General features: G+C 38.2%; 1 protein-coding gene across 1 annotated transcript in view; it reads right to left on the reverse strand.

Moving 5' to 3' along the window:
• The window catches only part of ecpas (Ecm29 proteasome adaptor and scaffold), a 151690-nt gene that overhangs the window by 55069 nt on the left and 75182 nt on the right, over positions 1 to 21439 (reverse strand). Inside the window, exons 18-31 of the mRNA XM_063048986.1 lie at positions 16823 to 17042; positions 15546 to 15637; positions 14575 to 14706; positions 13095 to 13257; positions 11830 to 12002; positions 10597 to 10698; positions 10080 to 10203; positions 6991 to 7136; positions 6505 to 6559; positions 5751 to 5865; positions 5143 to 5211; positions 1497 to 1614; positions 1231 to 1398; positions 653 to 732 (exon numbers count right to left, since the gene is read on the reverse strand). Coding sequence (XP_062905056.1) covers positions 653 to 732; positions 1231 to 1398; positions 1497 to 1614; positions 5143 to 5211; positions 5751 to 5865; positions 6505 to 6559; positions 6991 to 7136; positions 10080 to 10203; positions 10597 to 10698; positions 11830 to 12002; positions 13095 to 13257; positions 14575 to 14706; positions 15546 to 15637; positions 16823 to 17042 — 1757 coding nt within the window. The remainder of the gene's footprint in view (positions 1 to 652; positions 733 to 1230; positions 1399 to 1496; positions 1615 to 5142; positions 5212 to 5750; positions 5866 to 6504; positions 6560 to 6990; positions 7137 to 10079; positions 10204 to 10596; positions 10699 to 11829; positions 12003 to 13094; positions 13258 to 14574; positions 14707 to 15545; positions 15638 to 16822; positions 17043 to 21439) is intronic.

Genomic DNA, 21439 nt, shown 5'->3' on the forward strand with positions numbered 1-21439 from the left:
GTTCATTTTTATCCCCTCTTTATTGAAAGGACTAATTCTGTGCTGTAATTCACCCAAGCAAGTGTCCTGCAAACAGCAGTCTTTCATGATAGTTGCTCGACGACAAGAGGCCTGCCCAATTTTCTTCTTTGCAATGTAACATAGGAACACTCAGGACAACACAACAAGATAAAAATGTGAGTGTGGAAGTATACTTCAGTTACATATTACTGTTGTTGGAAACCATTTTTTAAAAAAATACTTTTTTATAAGATATTAGATGAATTAATATAAGACTAAAGATGTAGCTTATCATAATTTGAACTTTTTTTAAAAAACAAACTCGTATTTTTCACAGAATGCGGTGGTTCATTTTTATCTAAGGAATTTTCTCTTATCTTGACTATAAAGGTAATGCATTTTTCAGATGTGCTATCTTTATCTATCTTTTCCCTTTTTATCTTTGCCTTCTTTGTTTTTCATTGAATCTCTGCTTCTCAGCTGTTCACTTAGTTTGCTTAGTATTTGTATGCTTGTTTAAACTTTAAAATAAATGATCGTTAAGAATTAGGAGTCCTCATCATTCCTGATCCCTGGAAGAACCCCAAGGATCAGAAGATTAACATAAGATCCAACACTTTACTGTACTTCTAAAAAATTTCGAAATAAGTACCTGGATTCACGAACACGCCAAAGATTGTTGGTTAAGTTGGTTATAAGATCTTGAAGGATCTCCTTTAGGTATTTATCTATCTGTTGAAAGAAACATATAATTAACTCTTGGTAAATCTGATATAGTACAAAGCTCTTAAATCACTTCTGAACTAGCCCAGTGGTCACTCAGTTCAATTTGAATGGACAGTAATTGTTGGCCTTGCCAGCAATGTTCACGTATCATGAATAAGTAAAAACATTTCTGAAGGAACAAGGCTTCAAAGGAAAGAAACCAGTCTTAATGCTGTACAGCTGTTGCTCATCTAGCTCAAGATATGATGAAACATCCCATAGAGTGGCATCATGCCTCTGAATCTTAATTCTTGAAAATATTACTGATACATAGTCGTAAAAAAAATTGAGGTGGAAGCCACTTGAAATAAAATATTATTTTCCTTAGAGTAACTGCCCAATGATGTCATTTGGTCTGAATAAAACAGTTAAAAGACACGGAATGATAAGCTCCAAATAATATTATCCATTCAGTAACTGAAAAGCAAATCAAAACATCAAAGCTGAAATTAAAGCTACACTTACAGCACTTTTATCCGTGACAAGGGCATTCCAAATACTAGTCATGGCTTGCCGGATTCCAGAATTTGGATCAAACTGATATCGGTAAAGTCGAGGGACAAGTTGAGATAAATAAGGAGCCAGCTGTTCTTCAGCCTTTGTTGCTATGACGTTGAACCCGAAAGCAGCACCCTGCAGGGACAAGCAGCAGCTATTCAATAATACCATTACTTTCAAATCATCAACCACTATCATCAGACTTGGGCAATGCTTCTTGAAACATTACTTACCTTTCTAGAGTTCCACATTGCATGATGATTGGCTAAATTCATGAACTTGTAAACAAGATCGGGTTGATTAAGGTCACTGGCAAGACTGCAAAGTTCTTTGTAAGTTGACAGTCCCTGTCTAATGAAAATAGAAAAGGCAAGTCAATAGTGGTAAGAACCAGCATTGACTATATTTAACAAGTGTAAAAAGGAAAAAAAAAACTGGACCTGATGGCCAGAAAAACAGGATAAACAAAAATGTTTAGCTTAATTCCAAAAGAAAACACATTCTAATATAATGGATTTCAGTTAATTGAGACATTAGGACTAGTACATTTTGGCACAATTAAGTGGCTGCCCTAATTAGCCTAAGTTTCATGGAAGTAGTTACAAAGTTATATAAAAAGACAAACTACTGTTTAACTGAGTCACAAATTATGCATTTAAATGAAAAACAGAACAAGAACACCATCAATACTACCACAGTACCATAAAACTGTGCATTAACCCCTTATAGTTATCAAGACAGGAATTCATCCAGTGTATGCTGCTGTGTTCTTTTGATTAACTGTAAGTGAAGGAAATCAGCACAGTCACCTAGTGTAGATAACGGACGGACTGCCTTCATGCAATCCTTTTGATGATTGCATCCTCCAAATTTTCATTTTTATTATAACATTCAAGATAATTGTTGATACCTTCAAAATCTTCATGGTTTCTAAATTGTAGTTGTGAAAAATTGTTTCATTGTCATTCCTGGCTGTTTCTGGCATCTCCAAGCCTAAATACTTGAAACTGCAGTGCAAAATAGTTCTGAATTGTCTCACTGCTTATTTCTCACCATCTATCAGTGACAAAAATCACTGCTTTTTGAACACAAACACACACAACTGACACCATTTAAAACCTGTTCACTAAGCACAGTGTAGTGGCTAATGGCTATACAAATGCACGTGCCTGATACTAGGTAGAAACTGTTCGGTAACAGTCTGCTGACCCAATTAGGCATCCCAAACAAATGAAGGGAATCCAGGCGATTTTCTTGATTAGTTTTTGTTCTTTAAGAGTTGGCCCAAATAAGCGGCTGCCCAGATTAGCTGATGGCCCAACTAACTGGAATCCACTGTATATAGTGTGAGTAATTCTTATATTATAATGGTGATAATAGTTCACTGGTTGTGGAGCACTCTGGAAAACCCTGAAAGGGATGTGAAATATGCCGTAAAAATGCAAAACCTTGTTTCTCATCAGCTACTTATGACAGATTTGCTTTCTGCCTTTCAATGAAATGAATTTAAATTCACGCTCAATATGATTTCCAGAATCATTTACTTCTAACTTTGTATCCTTCCTTCACTGATTACAAATGTAGATAATAATCTACATTTTCATCTGGCAAAATGGAGCTATAAATGCATGTTATCAAGCTTTTAATGTATGTTATCATAGGCTTAGAACTCACAAAATGTTCATGTTGGTAACCTGACTTAAATCACAATTTACATTTTAATCAAATCCTTTTAATGTGGTACATTTGCCTTTCCATTTTACAGCTTCCATCCAGAATCCTTATTTTCAAACTCTGATGGTTCAAATATGCAGGTTTATCATTGTTTACTTGTATTTCAGTTTATAATCCATTTATTTCAAGAAGAAAACAGATAATTAGAGGAGAAAGATGGTTGGGAAGATGTTAAGAGTCAATTGTTAAGGATGAAGTGATGGAGTACTTGGTGACATAGGACAAGATAGGACAAAGTCAGCATAGTTTCCTTCAGGAAATATCCTGCCTGACAAACTTGTTGAAATTCTTTGAGGAGATTACAAGTAGGATAGATAAAGGGGATGCAGTAGTTGTTGTATATTTGGACTTTCAGAAGGTCTTTGACATGGTGCCACACGAGGCTGCTTATCAAGTTAAGAGCCCATGGTATAACATTGTTAGAGTATTGGCTGATTGGTAGGAGGCAGTGAGTGGGAATAAAAGGATCCTTTACTGGTTGGCTGTCAGTCACTAGTGGTGTTCTACAGTGGTTGGTGTTGGGACTACTTCTTTTTATGCTGTATATAAATGATTTAGATGATGGAATAGATGACTTTGTTGCCAAGTTTGCAGATGATACAAAGATTGGTGAAGGGGCAGATAATGTTGAGGAAACAGGTAGGATAGGATGCAGAAGGACTTAGACAGATTAGGAGAATGGGCAAGAAAGTGGCAAATGAAATACAATTTTGGAAAATGCATGGTCATGCACTTTGGTAGTAGAAATAAATGTGCAGACTATTTTCCTAATGGGGAGAAAATCCAGGAATCTGAGATGCAGAGGGACTTGGGAAGGTTAACTTGCAGGTTGAGGCAGTGGTGAGGAAGGCAAATGCCATGTTAGCATTCATTTCAAGAGGTCTAAAATACAAGAGCAGAGGTGATGTTGAGGTTTTATAAGGTGCTGGTGAGGCCTCACCTGAGTATTGTGAACAGTTTTGGGCCTCTCATCTTAGAAAAGATGTGCTGGCATTGGAGTGGGTCCAGAGGAGGTTTACAAGGATGATTCCAAGAATGAAAGGGTTATCATACGAGGAACGTTTGATGGTTCTGGGTCTGTACTCGCTGGAATTTAGAAGGATGGGTTGGGGTGGGGGGATCTTATTGAATCCTTTTGAATGTTGAAAGGCCTAGACAGTAGATGTGGAAAGGATGTTTCCCATGGTGGGAGAGTCTAGGACAAGAGGGCACAGCCTCAGGATAGAGGGGTGCCCTTTCAAAACAGAGATGTGGAGAAATTTCTTTAGCCAAAGTGTGGTGAATTTGTGGAATTTGTTGCCACATGCAGCTGTGGAGTCCAGGTCGTTGTGTGTACTTAAGGCAGAGATTGATAGGTTCTTGATTGGACATGGCATCAAAGGTTACAGGGAGAAGGCCGGGAACCGGGATTGAGGAGGAGATTTAGATAAAAGGATCAGCCATGATTGAATGGCAGAGCAGTCTTGATGGCCTAATTCTGCTCCTATGTCTTATGGATAATATTTCTATTTACACATATTTTCTTTCTGCATTTTTTGTTAAAGTTGATGGGAAAATTTGTTTGGAAGCAGCTCAGCTGAAATTAATAAACCTGCAATATCTCCCAAACAGAGAAGGGCTAAATTAGATTTTTTGAAGCTAGAAAAATTGATCAAGCAATCACAATCTTATTTAGGAATTTTTACAAGCAATATTATCCAAAAGAACTAATAAAATTGTAGATGATCCATTATAGTTAGTTCATGTTATGGATAATCTTGAGGAAATTAAACAAAACAGGGGCCATAAAGAATAGAAGATTGCCAGTAAATTAAACAAGGAATTCAGCAAGAATTTTTAACTCCGAAGAACTTTAAGAATATGGTACATGATTCTGCCAGGAATAGTCGAGTTGAAATTCAAGGACATTATAGAGAAAGGCACAGAAGGATTACAAAGTTAGTTGAAAAGTGGTTGCATGTAAATAGTTTCACAGGGCAGGCTCTGTGCTTCAAATTCCGATACATCTTGAGAATGAACAACAGAAATAATTCCAAAACTAAATTCCACATCAAATTTACTTTACACAAATTTTACCCTAATTAAATATGATAGAAATCACAATATGCAGATTGCCAGTAAATTGTAATTCTTTGTCTTTCTTACCCATCAGGGGTTTTCCCCATTGAGCCTCCCTGAAATAATTCAGTATCTTCTGACAGATTCTGTTTAACTCTACAAGAAGAATCACAGATTTTCAATAATTCAGTAACAATATTTATTCCTTAACATTACTAAGAAGGATCTTCTGTTCATTATAAGACTGGTGAATGTAGGAGTCAGTAAAGAACAAACAGTACTCTTGGACAAAACTTCATTGAAACTCAAAGGACTTTGAAAAATACTGTAGTCATGAAAGGTAATGTACATTGAATCCTCTGCTTTCTGATCTTTTACTGTTCAATAGGGATTGTAAAAGTTTCCGAGTCATGTACTCTTTTAAGGCTATGTTGCACTTTCAGCTAAAACATGTTTTCTTTCAATTTGTTATTCATTCTTAATACACAACATAGTTCTTGTTCAAGGAATTTCATAATGAAAGTACACTAGAACCAAAGCAATATGGATAATTCAATACATTAAACACTCAAATAAAAATGCAAGCTTCTGCAGATCCAAATGGTTGAGAAAAAGGAATCAACTTTGTTGAAATTCTTAGCACTGAAAACAGACTATAGAGCTTTCTAAAACTTTAATCAATTGAGGGATCTTACCGTTTTCCTGTCATAAGTGTTTCCACAAGCACTGACACCAGCTCATGTTGGTCTTGTTCACTGCCTAGTTCATATACCAGTCCAAGACCTTTAGAAGCCACATCCTGGCTAAGCTCTACAATATTAAGCAAACAAATAAATCAAGGAAAAAAGTTTCTAATTGTTGAAGATATACAGGTCTGATCAAATAACTATTCCATACAATAATTTGTTGACCATGGAAGTGGTCTTGTTATTGCTAACTTCTGATCGAATTTTCTTCATTGCAAGGTCTTGTTTTGATGATTTTACTTTCCTACATTGCATTATCTAAATTCAAATACAGATGGTGTCCCATAGTTAAAGGCATTTCTACTGCTTTTTGTGATTTCAATTCTCATTACGTTTTAAGTACCTAGTGATGTAATTTTTTGCTTACAATATGAACATGTAATTAAACAAAATCAAATTGAATATGAACATTTAATTGAACAAAATTTTATTAATTACCTTAACAGTCTAATTCAACTTTGACAGCAAATGAAAGCACTTTATTTTGTGTTATTAAATTTTGAAATCTTAAGCATATTTCTGTCTTGCAGTTGAAGGCAGTGATATGAACTAAACTGATTCGGTAAAAAAATATATTGTATATGGTATAGACAAGAAAGTTAACGTGTCAGAAAGACTTGAGAGTTTATACTTAAATCCAGTATTCTCTGACACGCAGTAAAATAAATGGTACAGGACCAGATTAAATCTTAAATAAACTTACCATCATTTTCTGATAAAATTGAGATGAATGCACCCTGAATTTCTTTTAAATGACCCTGTAATAAAATTATGAGAACAACCGATTAATGTTTGGAGGAATTATTTTGGAGAAAATCCTTTTACTTGTAACCTTAACTTGCAACCTTTAACTTGTATTAACTTTTCAAAAAATTTTTTAGCATGACATGTGATGCCAATAATAAATCAATTTCTCATGTGGAACATTATTTCCATCATTAAAGCATTTTTAAAACTTGTGTTTCAATACATTTTTCTGAAAATCTTTTAAAATGAAAATGCAGGCACATTTTGATCCAATTCTAGTAGCTGCACCTAATTCAAAAAAGAAGCCTCTAACATTTGTCAAAAATGTTCCATTACCCATCATCCTGTATTCCTGATGTTCGTCCATTATATTTTCCTATGCATTCGGTAATTATGGATACTTTACAAAAACTTTTACTTGAAAATAAATTAACGCTTTTACCTTGATCTCCTTGTGTTGACTCAGTTTTTTCACCAGTGACAAAAGCCAGATACAGGAAGCCTGACGGATATGGGGATTTGGACTAACAATGTACTTCTTTAGGATTTCATCCAAAACCCACGGAACAACATCATTTACTTTAATAGCTTTAGGACAAAGGAAAACAAAGACAGTTGGGCTAAAGAAGCATATTCAATATCCAAACTATATTACCAAATCAAATTTTGGAAAAGAGTAAAAGCCACTTGCTGAATATATTGTTGCTACAGCCATTCAAATTGAAATAAACCCCTGATATGAGCACACAGAAAAATATTTGCTGATAGGTCAAAGGTCAAAGGGATAAATTTGTCAATTTTCCCTGCTGTGGTATTCCCTACAAATTCCAACGGCAGCTTTTGAGGAGAGTGTAGAGGAGGTGCAGGAGAAAAAGTGCCATCTCAGATACTCTATCAAATCAGATCTGGCAAAGAATCCAACACTCCCATTGATTTCACTAGTTTCTAGGCCTGCAGATTAGGAGGTGCATGTCAAAGTGCGTGTTTTTTTCAAATACTTCAATATTTTTCAGGCTTTTCATGCTCTAGGTTTTACAATTATGTTTTTCTTAAATCTGTAAAAACTGTAGAATTAAATTTGAACTTCACTGGAAAAGCAAAGCTTTTCCTTACTTCGCCTGTGTCAATGCTAGTGAGATTATGTTTTGGGATAGGAACGTGCACAATGCCATCTGCTGGCTGCCCTGTCCTCATTGTGATGTTGGTTTCAAGGCTGCTCAAAGGCACAGAAAGGCCAATGGGATTATACTTTTATATGTAAATCCACAAGAATCCATGGAGAGAATGATGCTGAAAGTTCAAAAACAGCAACTACTACAGCTGAAGTCACTTCTGCATTATTTGAGGATAGATGTTGAACTGAAGCCATTGATTTCTGTTCCACTTATAGAGTTCATATTAATATTTAAATAGCAGATTACTAAAATAAAACCGAAGTTTGTTTTGGTTCCAATTAAAAACAATACCAACTTCCCAATGCAATAGTGAATGTAATATTTTCAAGCATTAGATAATAATTCATGTTTTCCAATACTATTTCAAGAGTAATTTCTACACAACCAGTTTCCTCAGATTTATTTGCAGCAGTACAAACACCACAAATAACTATATTTGATGCAAAAGTTTGCTTGCTTTGTAATTTTTCCTGTTGATGAGTCTACATTAGAAATATTTCACAGCATGATATTTTACTGAGTGAAAGACTGATAATGTGGCACCCTTTGGGGCATTGGTGGTGCTAGATTAGCAGAGTTTCTGGACTACTGGATGTTACTTTACCAGCATGGCAAAACTTTTATTTCACTTTTTGCTTACAAGTTACACAGTAATATAATAAACATTTCGGTGAACCTGCTAAGTTCAAAAGGTACGGGAAAAGTACAAGCACTCTAAACTGAATTATTGGACTTTAAAAAAAAATCAACAATGTCTATTGATCTTTGCTAAATCTAACCCTACAAAACAATTGAACTGACTGAGGTTTAAAAAGAAAGGTATTTGACATCAAATGGCAACACACACAAAATGCTGGAGGAACCCAGCAGGTGAGGCAGCATCTATGGAAAGGAATAAATAGTCGACATTTCATGCTGAGACCCTTCATCAGGACTGAAACGTTGACTGTTTATTCCTTTCCATAGATGCTGCTTCCATCATTTTGTGTTTTACCTTGGATTTCCAGCATCTGCAGATTTTATTGTGTTCGCTTTTTGGCATCAAGTTCATTTAATCCCTTCAACCTTTACAGCAGTACTTTACTTGTACTTCCTGACCTTTACTCAAAGAGAGTTTGTTCCCTCATAAGCAGAATTGACTTCACCTAGTTCTTACTACTCCTCCAAACATTCAGCAACCGTTAATTTCATGTTTATAGCCCAAATGGCCACAAGATGATGTTTCCTATAGTGTCTCCAATTCTGAAATAAGCTATACATTTAGAATTGAAGATCAGATGCATTTACAGAAGTGCCTAAATTTGCTCCATTAGTCCACCAGTTTCAGGTCCACTGTGGTGTCAACTTAGTGCAATATAAACACAATTGCAACAGGATGGTGTCAGAATAGTACATTTTGTGAAAATTGCTATGTAATAACATATTTGAGAAAAAATAAATACAATCCACAGAGTATGAACTGCAGATTTTGTGTAGAATAAGCTTTTGGGCTTCAGGTATTTAGTTAAGCTGGGCAAAGAGATAAACACTGCTCTCCTGTCGGATCAGAAGGTTTATACATAGCTTCAAACAAAATAATTGAGTTTCCTGTCATCTTTTCCTACTTTTCCCACCCGCCTATGGTGATAATAAAGGGTTCGTCCAAGATGATTCTCCAAAATAAGAATTTCAAAGGTAGTTGAAATTTTGGTCATGTTATCTAGGCATAAAGCATTACACACACACACCACTTTAACTCAGCTACTGTTTACCAATTTGAAAAATATCATGTTTGAAATTGTAAGAATAAAGTGTTTCTGCATTAATTTTTGTATTTTGAACATGATAGGAAAAGTAAACAACAAATTATAAAATAACAAGCTTTTTTACCCATCTGTAAACTGTATCTATACTTTAAATAAAACACACATTGCCTTTCTGAGATGTACTACTACATAGCATCTGTAAGGTTTTATCAACTAACTATAAAATGCAAGTATTCATTAATTTGTACAGCTATAGGTTATTAATGCAGTGTATTACCCTCTTCATTCTTCTAACAAACATTGCAGGCAATAACAAAACTTATTTTAAAGATAGTATCAATAATTATAGAAGATCAATTCTAATAGTATGTCAATCACATGTAGTGCATGCATTACAACTTGATAATGTGATCAAAATTTCCACTAGACTTCAAAATGGCTAATTTTGGATTCTTGTTTTGGATAATCATCTTGGAGTGAACCCTGTACTATTACCATTATTGCTTCTTCTTGACTGTTAACAGAAAAGTTGCATGAATTTGTTATAAAGTGAACTTATTTTGAGTGCACTTGTCAATCAGGTTGAAACACCCGAAACATCTACAACTTACTGTCTGGAGATATATATTCTCCTTCAGTAACCATCCACAGATCACGAGCTGCCAGTGAGTTCGTCCCTATTGCAGCATTGGTGATTGCTTCTCCAACTGTAAACTGCAGCTCTAATTGCTTTGCCTGGGAATAAATAAATTTAGATCCATTATTTAAGGTTTCAGTCTCCAGGATAACTGAGAAAATAAATTGGATTCATTGATGCCTGTATTAAGTTTTGAAAACACTACTTCTTAGTGTTTGAGCAAAAGTCGATTAACCTACAATTCTACAACATACTTAACATACAAACAAGACATATTATTCTCAAGACTTGCCATAAACCTAGTATGTATTTCAACTTGGCCATGAAACTAGGACGTGCACTTCCATAACATTTTTGAAGATCTCGTAAGAGCTCAAAACAATAGAAAATGTTTATGTATTGGTTTCATGTAATTTGAACACACACATTCAGAGGGAGCACAGGAAACAGAGCCCTGGTAGATTTTAACAAATGCTGAATAAAATGCTTACCTCAACAGAATCCATCAATCCTTGTAAGAGTTTCTTTTGATGAGGAAAATCGGCATCCCCGACAGGGAAATAACCCAGTGTCTGCACTGCTCGCTCTTTCATCTACAGAAACAGAATAAAACTATATTCCATAACCAATCTTGTTTACTACTGCTAAATTTGATTAATACTCTAAAACAAAGTTAAACTAATAATTCATTAAATGCTTAAATAACATTTGAGCTAGATCATCAAGATTATAGATTAGAATCACAAGAGATTCTTCATATGCTGGAAATCCAGAGCAACACACAGAAGATGATTGATGAACCCAGCAGGTCAGGTAGCATCTATGGAGAGGAACAGAGTCGATGTTTCAGGCCAAGACCCTTCGTCGGCATTGGAAAAGGGGGAAAATGCCAGAATAAGGTAGTGGAGGGAGGGGAAGGAGTACAACCAGGGAGGTGATAGATGTAGGAGAAGTTTGGTGGGGGAGGGGTAATGAACTGAGAAGCTGGGAGGTGATGTGTAGAAGAGGTAAAGAGTTGAAGAAGGAATCTGGTAAGAGAGGTCAGTGGACCATGGGAGAAAGGAAAAGAGGGGCACCAGAGGGAGGAGATGAGCAGGTGAGAAGAGAATGGGTGAGAGCGGAGCTAGGAAGGGGAATGGAAAGAAAGAATGCCGAGGTGAGAAATTGCCAGAAAAATTGATTTTCATGCCATCAGGTTGGAGGCTACCTAGACGGAATACCTAAGAGGCTCCTCCAACATAAGAGTGATCTCATTGTGACCATAGAGGAGGCAATGGACTGAAATGTTGGAATGGGAAGTTGAACTCAAATCGGTCGTCACCAAGAAATCTTGCCCTTTGTGATGGGCTAAATTTCTTAACGAAGTGGTACCTAATCTACATTGGGTCTCACTGATGTAGGGGATGCTGCATCAGGATACTGTATCTACTGATATCTATGGTATCTGGAGAGCCATTGAGACTGCATTTGCTGTAGACCTGTTGTGACGGTAGGCAAATTTCAGCGGTTCCATTTCCTTGCTCATGTATCAAATGGTTATGAGTTTCTCCTGCAATATAGATTCATTACCCAAAGACATATCAAAAACCAAAGGGACCAATTATTCCTCTTCATCAGTCAAATTGTGAAGGGGAATAATTAATGACTGCTCCTTACAGAAGTGAGTGAGCAAATGGAAGAAGAACAGCTTGACTAATATTGCTAGTATAAAGATAAATCATTACCTTGTTGCTTTCTTTGCTTAAGGGGAGTTTAGCCAGCAGGGTCTCAACTATGCGCAGCTTTGTGTACCCTGGGCCTTCATTTGCAATGGGTAAAGCACCGCTCCTTCCAATTTCACCAACTGCCACACAAGCAGCCAAAGCCAGAGAAGGGGACGCATCATCTAAAAATGAAACTAAAATATTCTTGATTAGCATATATGTACACTATATCATATATTTTATCATAAACATATTTCTATTTTTGAAAGGAAGGAATATTATGGAAATAAGTATCTCCAATTATTTATGAAACATATCTGCTAAACATAAACTGATACTTATCAGGAGGGGTCTTACATGTGCCCTATATTCACTGTAATAAAGTCAGTACTTTAGATCCAGCCTGGAGGGCAATTTGCATCATAAATGTATTCCCTGCACAGTTCAGGTACACCCCTGCCCAAATGAGTCTCACTTGCATTGTAAGACAAGGACAAACCCGTTGCTCCAACTATCGTACAATGTGAGTGAAATTTGGGGAATGGAACTGGTTAAAAGGCTGGAACAAGGGGGGGGGTGGAGGGAGGCAAGTGGTGTAGAAATGTTGTACAGAGTAAAATGTTACACAGTGTTGGATAATGCTGCTTCTAGGTCTGCAAACTGAATCAGATCTCTCAGAAATGGAGATTGTAGAAGCCTGGTCAGTGTGCTAAGGTTGAGCCATCATCTTTGCATGAAATTCATGAAAACTCTGAAAGATATGGCAAATTACTGATCGAAACTGGGCAATTCATCCTAGTGTATCCTTCTTTAGTTTGTTCTCGTCAAGATGGATTGTCTTTTTGCAGAGTTTCAAAAGACAAGTGAGCTCACTGGCTAAAACTGAACTCAGTCATGTTCTAGGCTTGCAACCTGGCAGGCAACAAACTCCAGTTCTAAAGTTCAATTGCATTTCTTTCCTCAAAGGCAACTTAAAATTTCTATTGTTATGTCTTTCAGACTTATTCAGATGTGTTAAGCAGGCCATTGTTTATGCTGCTCAACAATGCCACACTTAAGAATTTTTCTTGCAATCTCATTAAAAAAAAGCATATGAAATCCTTCAAAAATAATGTAACCTTGTAAAACAAAAAGCTTCACTGGAAACTTTACTTACTGAAAATACTTTAAAAACATACCCAACACATTCACAAGTACAGAAGAATTTGATTAGATGCTCTTATGAAAAACTAATTAAACACAAACACAAGGAAACTCAAAGCTGAATGATATTTTAAGTTAATTACTAATTGTTTCCGTTGTTGATTTGAGTAACTGGTCTTCCAGAGGGTCCTGAACTTCCGATTCTTCGAGATCTTGGATATCCAATCCGGCTTTTTTCTTTCTGCTCAAGTAGCGTCCAACCATATACCCCAAAGCTAACAAAGCTCCATGCTGTGTTTCAGGGCTCTGAGAATAGGACAGAGAAATTATAAGGAAAAGTAGGTTTTTTTTCTTATGAAATTCTATCCCATTAAATCAAGCAATAGTTTCAACTAACTAAAAATGTAGTAAACCTATTCCATTCTTTTTCAATCTTTTTATTAACATCAAATTGTTAAACATAACATAGTATTAATACAAAGTTACTGGGATTACATTGTTAATAATTAACATATATAAATATAAACTCAGTTGGTACACAGGTATTAAACCTCCCAAAATTGTACAAAATATGAAAATATACGAAAAAACAGAAACAGCATGAAAAAGGAAAAAAAACCAAAATACCCCCCCCAAAAAAAACTAATCTAAACAATGCTAACCAAGTAAACTAAGGAAAAGAAAAAGACATGGGCTGTTGTGTAATGTCAAAAAGAACCATTAGTGCCATTGACTCCACTCCACTTTGCATATATTTAAAAGAAATAGAAATAGAATAGGTTAAACCTATTCTAGTGTAGCCATAGCATTTGTATCTCATTGACAATGTAGGAAATTGTCCAGGTTTATACGTAACAGCCAAACAATGCCAATCAGTCCCCTTATCATATCATCTCATACACTCATAAGAAATTTAAAACGATGACGTGCTGCAATGTTACATACCGCAGCCCCAGTGCTCTACTGGAGATATGACAGATGTTTAAATTAGAGAAAGTCTCCCTAGTTAATTTAGATCCAGTCTGCAGGGCAATTTGCATCATAAACATGTTCCTTACACTGTTTGGGTACACCCCTGTCCATACGTGTCACACTTGCATTGCAAGGCAGGGACAAACCTGTTGCTCTACTGATCTTACAATGCAAGTGAAACTAACTTAAACAGTGCATCTTATCTGCAATAGAACACTGGAGCTGCAATGTGCACCATTTATAAAGCAAGGAACAACTTGTGAGAAAACCTCTTTTGACATATGTATGTAAAGCTGCAACACCTAGATGGAAAAACTGCAGGCTATGGGTACACCACCAGTTCACAGCCACACCATATTATTCCCGAAATTTCTTTGAGCTAAAGTTCTGCAACTCCCCACCTAACAAGACTGAATATTCACCTCCACCATAATTCCACAAACATGTATTATTTTATGAAATGAAATTGTGGCTCAAGTTCACTGGCAACAAGTAGTAGCTATTTTCATTTATCTACTATGACTGTTAAAAGGGGAGTGGTGCACTTACTGAGGAGGCTCATAGGAAGAAAGAGGGAAGATGGTAGCAAATGGTAAATAGATATACTCAAGAAACAATAAAGAAACTTCATAAATTCAAGTGAAAACTTACATTGTCTTTGGTGGACTTAATGAGATTCTCAATAGCCAAGTGGAAATCATTCCCAGACATGATGGATAGCACCACTGCATAAAACTGTGCTGCAAGGTCACGCATCTCGTCTTTGTTTGTGTTCATAAGGCCCTTAAAAATGGAATGGGGAGAAAACACATTGATCAAGTATACTTCTTATTTCAATAAAAGATTCTAGAACAGTAATGCCCAAGCTATCTTTAGTCCCTCTTCTACAATCTCGCACCTCTGCCTACATTATAGAGGAAATGAGCTAGGGAGAAAAAGATTACAGAGGTAATGGTTCTGAGAAAGAATGATTAGGATGGGGTAAAGCACTGCACATACGTGCGATTGGTGTGTACATGTGTGCTGTGTGTGTGTGTGCTCGCGTGCGCGCACGCCTGAGTATGGGTGTCCCCAGGGAGGGTTTGAGGTCAGAGATAGGATTACCAATACAAGAAAATCTGCAGATGCTGGAAATCCAAACAAAACACACAAAATATTGGAGAAATTTTGTGTGTTTTGCACAGGATTACCAATGATGGCTTGGAGCTAGATTTGGCACATCATTATGGTGGCAGTTGGTCAGAGAGTTGATTGGATGGGAAAACAAGTGGGGCAGTGCACCAAATCCTTCCTTGTCAGAGATAAGGAAGAATTCAGTGCAATCACTAATATTAAGTGAAACGTGGCACCTAGGGTGGAGGTTGAAAAGTATCAGACTCTGTGGCAGGGCCAAGGTGAGATGGAACCCTATAATTATTGAAGCAAGTCTCAATAGCCCTATCAAGTACTGCTTCAGTGTTCTCCTAGGTTTCGTATATATGACAAAATTCTACAGAGGCAATGTTAAGGGTTCATTGTATGCCAGTATTATACATGAAAGAGGCGGCTGTGAGCCCCTCTCTCTCTCTCTCTCACACACACACACACACACACTCACTCAGTCAGGAACTTTAAAACCATACCTTAATCCAATCTATTTTTTCTGTGAACTGCACAGCCAACTTTTGTGGATAGACAGAGACTATTTCCAATAAACAGTACATCACAGGCAACCCTAATGTTTCCAAAGGGGAAGACAGATTGGAAAAGAATTAAAGCTCAAAATTAATTGGAATTTTATTTCATAAAACACAAAATTACATTCAGTTGTTACAAAAAAAAACGTTAGTTCACAACCCAATGAAGAATGGATGGATACTCTGAAGTAAAACATGAAACCTTTGTGTGATTACCTAGCCATTGTTTTTAGTCAGACAGAAAAAGTGTAATTTACCTTAAAGTATTAAGCATTTACATGGAACAATATGAACTGAAATGAATGATTCTGCCCACCGGGTTTATGTTCATATTTATGGTCTTTATAAGAATCCCTCCTGCAGGAATGAACTATTCTTTACCTTTATTCCTTTGTCTTATCCCACACAAACACATTAAGGTATCCCTTAATCTGAATTTATTAGGCTGGTCCCCCAGCCAGTAACTGTCACTGGTTACAAATAACAGCAAGTCTTACTTAGCACACACTTATTTGTTCTTTTTAATGTAATCTGCAGATTTATTGAATCATATACTCAACTTGCTGCTCAAGATATTTCGTAGTGCTTGGTACAGACCAGCAAGTCAAAATACATTAAAACAGTGTTCCCCAACCTCTGGGCCGCAGACCGATACCGGGCCGTGAAGAATGCAGTGCTGCAGCGGTAGACGGACCGTACCCAGCACATCTTTAAGAAAAAAGCCAAAATAAACAAGCTAATTAATTAGGTGCCACCCAGCACGGAAATGTTGGCCCAGATCAGAGGCGATTGCCAATTGTGTCCCCTCTGATCTGGGCCAACATTCACGTGCCGGGCAGCACCTAATTAATTAGCTTGTTTATTTCGGCTTTTTTCTTAAAGATGTGCTGGGTGTGGTCCGACTACCGCTGCACCACTGCATTCTTCGCGGCAATGTATCGGTCTGCGGCCCGGAGGTTGGTGACCACTGTATTAAAACATATAACCTTATTTTGTGTAAAAGATTGTAGGACAAACTTCCTTTATTGCTACTAGTAATAAATGCATGCCCCAATGATAAAGAGGATTTCGGCAAATGATTGGTGTAAATACTTAGCAATTGTTTAAAAATGTCAATGGATTGAGCCTGGGGCGACCCATATTCCAGGACATATTTCATATCTGGAATCCACTAAGTTTACAATCTGTCGGCAAAGTTCAACCTCTATTTAAATGGGTCTTACCTCCGATGGATGATAGCAATTGTTCAAGAAGATCAATGTATCCTTGCACAGGATCAATATCCCAATTCTTTGAGGATGATGGTGAAATGAAGGTGCTTGACAACAAATTTCTGACATAACAACCAATAGCTGGAGCTTGATCCTGCATGTCAACGAAACTTTGAGATGCGGGTATCACCCCTGCACTATGCGCTAGACACATCCGCAGGTACAGGATAATCTGTAAATACAACCAAATTATTAGCATCTACCTCACAGGCAACATTTGCTGTACTCTCCAAACACTCATCTGCATCCTAGTCCCTGTGCTCTCAGTCCCTGCATACCACATCTACTCAATGGGTCTTCAGTTCCTGCTCTCTTTAAATTCACTTGGTTCTGTTGATACCACTCCCTTGAAACTTACCAGTTCCCCACAGACCTTTTAAAGTTACCAGGACTTTATTTCCCATGTTCACTTAAACTTATTGAGTTCACTGGAAATTATACAAGGTAGAACACCTTTAAATAGTGAATTGAAGACAAGTAGGATATTAATAAGAATAACAAGACAGGAAAATCTGCTAAGCTGGCACCAGAAGTTTAGGGCATACCAGAGAACAAAGTTTTACCATAGCTGTAAAGGTCAGGGCATAGAAAGACATGTATTATTTTTTAACATTGCAAGTTTTGAATTGACAGGCTGAATGGCTTCCTCCAGAGCTGCAACCATTTTGTGATGATGTTAAATTGATTTTCAAGCAGGCAAATGAAAAATTCTGAGAACACCTCACCAATTCTACTTCAACCAGGATTATGGAATAGTTAACTTGTTAGGGCATAGCTAACTTGTTGGGGCAATCATATGAACTCTGTCGCATCTTTTACATGAGAAAAGTGCTAAAGAGCTGTTGTTTATATCTAGAGAGCCAAATGACATGCTGTTATGAAAACAACCTTTCGCTCAATGTCAGCAAAACAAAAGAGTTGGTCATTGCCTTCAGGAAGGAGAAGCAGTGAACATACTCCTGGTCACATCTATAATGCTGAGACTGAGGAGATTGAGAGTTTAAGTTCCCAAGAGTGAACCTCACTTGTCCTGGCCCAACCACACAGATGCCACATCCAACCGCACGAGCACCTATTTCCTCAGGAGGCCACAGAAGTGCTGTATGTCTGCTGTGACCTTCACCAGTTTTTACTGATGCACTATAGAAAGCATCCTATTTGGATGCATCACACTTGGTATGGCAACTACTCTGCCCGTGACTGCAAGACACTGCGAACAGTCCCGGTTCACATTACACAAACCAGCTTTCCATCCACGGACTCTGCCTACTCTTCTCACTGGCTCAGTAAAACAGTAAAGAGACCCCATCTACCTTGGACATTTTCTCTCCCCCCCGCCCCCCACTGGGCAGAAGATATCAAAGCATTTATCATCAAGGACAGCTTCTATCCTGCAATTATAAGACTACTGAAAACATTCACTAGTACGATAAAATGAACTCTTGACCTCACAATCTCTCTCATGATGGCCTTGCACCATATTGTCTGCTTGCGCTGTGCCTGCTCATAACCTTATTCTGATTGTTATTGTACATCAGTTCAGAGTAGTGGTGAATGAAGTTACCCACACCAGTTCAAGAATCTGATGCTTGTAGAGTAATAATTGTTCCTGAACCTGGTGGCGTAGGATCTAAGGCTTCTGTACCTCCAGTCCGATGAAAGGACTGAGAAAAGGGAATGAGATATTCAGGGCAAGTAGCAGAACTGGCAGGCAGGGAGCATTTTGGCTCTGGTGATCATACTTCTACTTGTTTTGAGATAGCAATTCAAAAGGTCAGGACAGCTTCATATGCTCAGGTTCTAAACTGAGCAGGGGAAATTAGGCAGTAGTGAGCAGAGGTTGATTGGGTCAGGGGAAAAATGAACAGCAAGTGGGAGACTTTTAAGAGTGTGACAGCAAGTGTTCTTGATCGGGTGAAGGGTAAACCTGACAAACTGAACAGACAGAAAGTGCTGGAAGAAACTCAGCAGGCCAGGCAGCATTTATGGAAAAGAGTAAACAGTTTTCAGCTAAAATCCTGCATCAGTACTGGGAAAAAAGGGATGAGAAGTCAGTAAGAAGGTGAGGGTATGGGAGGAAGAAGTACAAGGTAGTAGGTGATAGGTGAAATTGGGAGAGGGGGAGGGGTGAAGTAAAGCGCTGGGAAGTCAATTGATGAAAGAGATAAAGGGCTGGAGAAGGGGAACTCTGATAGGAGAAGACAGAAGGCCATAGAAGAAAGGAAAAGGAAAGGAGCACCAGAGGGAGGTATGGGCAGGTAGGGAGAAAGGTAAAAGAGGGGAATGGTGATGGCTGGTGCGAGGAACCAATTACCCGAAGTTCGAGAAATCAATGTTCATACCATCAAGTTGGAGGCTACTTGGACAGAATACAAGATGTTGCGCCTTTAGCCCGAGTGTGGCCTCATTTGGCAGTAGAGGAGGCTGTGGACTGACATGTCAGAATAGGAATGGGTGAGCACTGAGAGATTTGGCTTTTTCTAGCAGACAGAGCACAGGTGCTTGGTGAAGTGGTCTCACAATCTACGTCGGGGCTCACCGATATACAGGAGGCCACACCAGGAGCACTGGATACAGTAGATGACCCCAACAGACTCACGGGTGAACTGTCGCCTCACCTGGAAGGACTGTTTGGTGTTCTGAATGGTAGTGAGTAGGGGGAGGTGTGGCACTTGTTCTGCTTGCAAGGGTAAATGCCAGGAAGGAGATCAGTAGGGAGAGACGAATGGACAAGGGAGTTGCGTAGGGACCAATCCCTGCAGGAAGTGGAAAGTATGAGGGGGCGGAGGGGAGATTTGCTTGGTGGTGGGATCCTGTTGAAGAAGGCAGGAGTTACGGAAAATTATGTGCTGGATACGGAGAGGCTGGTGGGATGGTAGATGAGGACAAGAGGAACCATACCCCTGGTGGGGTGGCAGGTGGATGGGGTGAGAGCAGACGTGCATGAAATGGAAGAGATGCAGATGAGGGCAGCGCTGATTAAGGAGGAAGGGAAGTCCTTTCTTTGAAGGAAGACATCTCATTAGTTCTGGAAAAAAGCCCCATCCTGAGAGCAGTTGTCGCAGAGACAGAGGAATTGAGACAGAGAAAATGAGGATGTCACTTTTACAAGTGACAAGTTGGGAAGAGGTAGGGCTAATAAGAGATAATGAAGCTCTGGTCAAGGAAAAGAAAAAGATGTATAGGTTTAGGAAGTTGGGATCGATTGAATCCCTTTATGATCTTACTTTATTAAGAGGGCAAAAGGAAGAAATGAGATAGTTAAGGAAAATGCCAAGAGATTCTAAAGCTATATTAAGAGTAAAAGTGTGGTTAGAGAGAAAGCAGTTCCACAAAAAAGTACCTCTTCTGTACCTCTTCCTAGAGATGCTGCCTGGCCTGCTGCGTTCACCAGCAACTTTGATGTGTGTTCCACAAAAAAGTCAGCAGGGCACCTATATCTTGAGCCACATGAGGTAGGTGGGATTTTTAACAAATACAGTTATGGGGAAAAGGTAGGTAGCTAGGTGGTGATGAGTCCATGGTCAGATCAGCCATGATCTGATTGAACGGCGGAACTGGCTCGACGGGCCAGATGCCCTTCTCCTGCTCCTACTTCTTAGGTTCTTGTTTCTCCCTTGTGTTTACTGAGGAGAAAAATCACGGCTGCTCAAGAGATCATCGAAACAAGTTGACATGCATTGGAGGATGTACGTATTACTAGGTAGGAGGTATCTAAGCCTTACTGTGCATTAAGGTACATAAAAGCACAGAACCCTACCAAGTGCATCCTTAGACTCTGTGGGAGGCTGGATAGGAAATTGCAGAGGCTCTTATGGAAATATTTGCTTCACCATTGCCCGCAGGTGAAGTTTCTGAAAAATGGAATGTTGTTCCTTGGTTTAAAAAGAAAAAGCTAGGGGACTACAGGCCATTTAGCCTGACAACAGTGGTAGGAAAGTTACTGGAGGAGATTCTGCTGGCAGGATTTATGAGCATTTGGATAAACAGATTCTGATTAGAAGTCAGTGTGGCTTTATGCTCGGGAGGTGTGCTTTACAAACATGCTAGTTTTTTTTTTAGAAGAACCAGGGAAGGCAGATAAGGGTAGGGCACTGGATGTATCTATGTGGACTTTAGCAAGGCTTTTGACAAGATCATGCATGATAGGCTGGTCTGCAACATTAGGTCCACTGAATCCAAGGAGAGCTAGTTAGAAGTATTCAAAATTGGCTCACAGCTCAGAAGCAGAAGGTGGACATTGAAGGTTGTTTCTTGGATTGGAGGCCGATGACTAGTGTTGTGTTGCTGGGGTCGGTGTTAGGACACTTGTTACTTGTATAAATGATTTTAAATTCACAAGGCTTGATCAGTAAGTCTACGGATGATACAAAATTAAGTGTGATGAAAGCGAAGATTATCATAAATTACAGGGGAGAGTGGGTGAGAAGTGACAAACTGATTTCACTATAGATAACTGTGAGGTGATGCAGCTTGGAAAATTAAACCAGTGAAGGAGTTATACTATGTAAGGCATTAGGAAGTGCAATGGAACAAAGGGACTTAGGAGTACAAGTGTACAGTTCATTA

This window comes from Mobula hypostoma, chromosome 5, assembly GCF_963921235.1.
Source record: "Mobula hypostoma chromosome 5, sMobHyp1.1, whole genome shotgun sequence".
NCBI lineage: Eukaryota > Metazoa > Chordata > Chondrichthyes > Myliobatiformes > Myliobatidae > Mobula > Mobula hypostoma.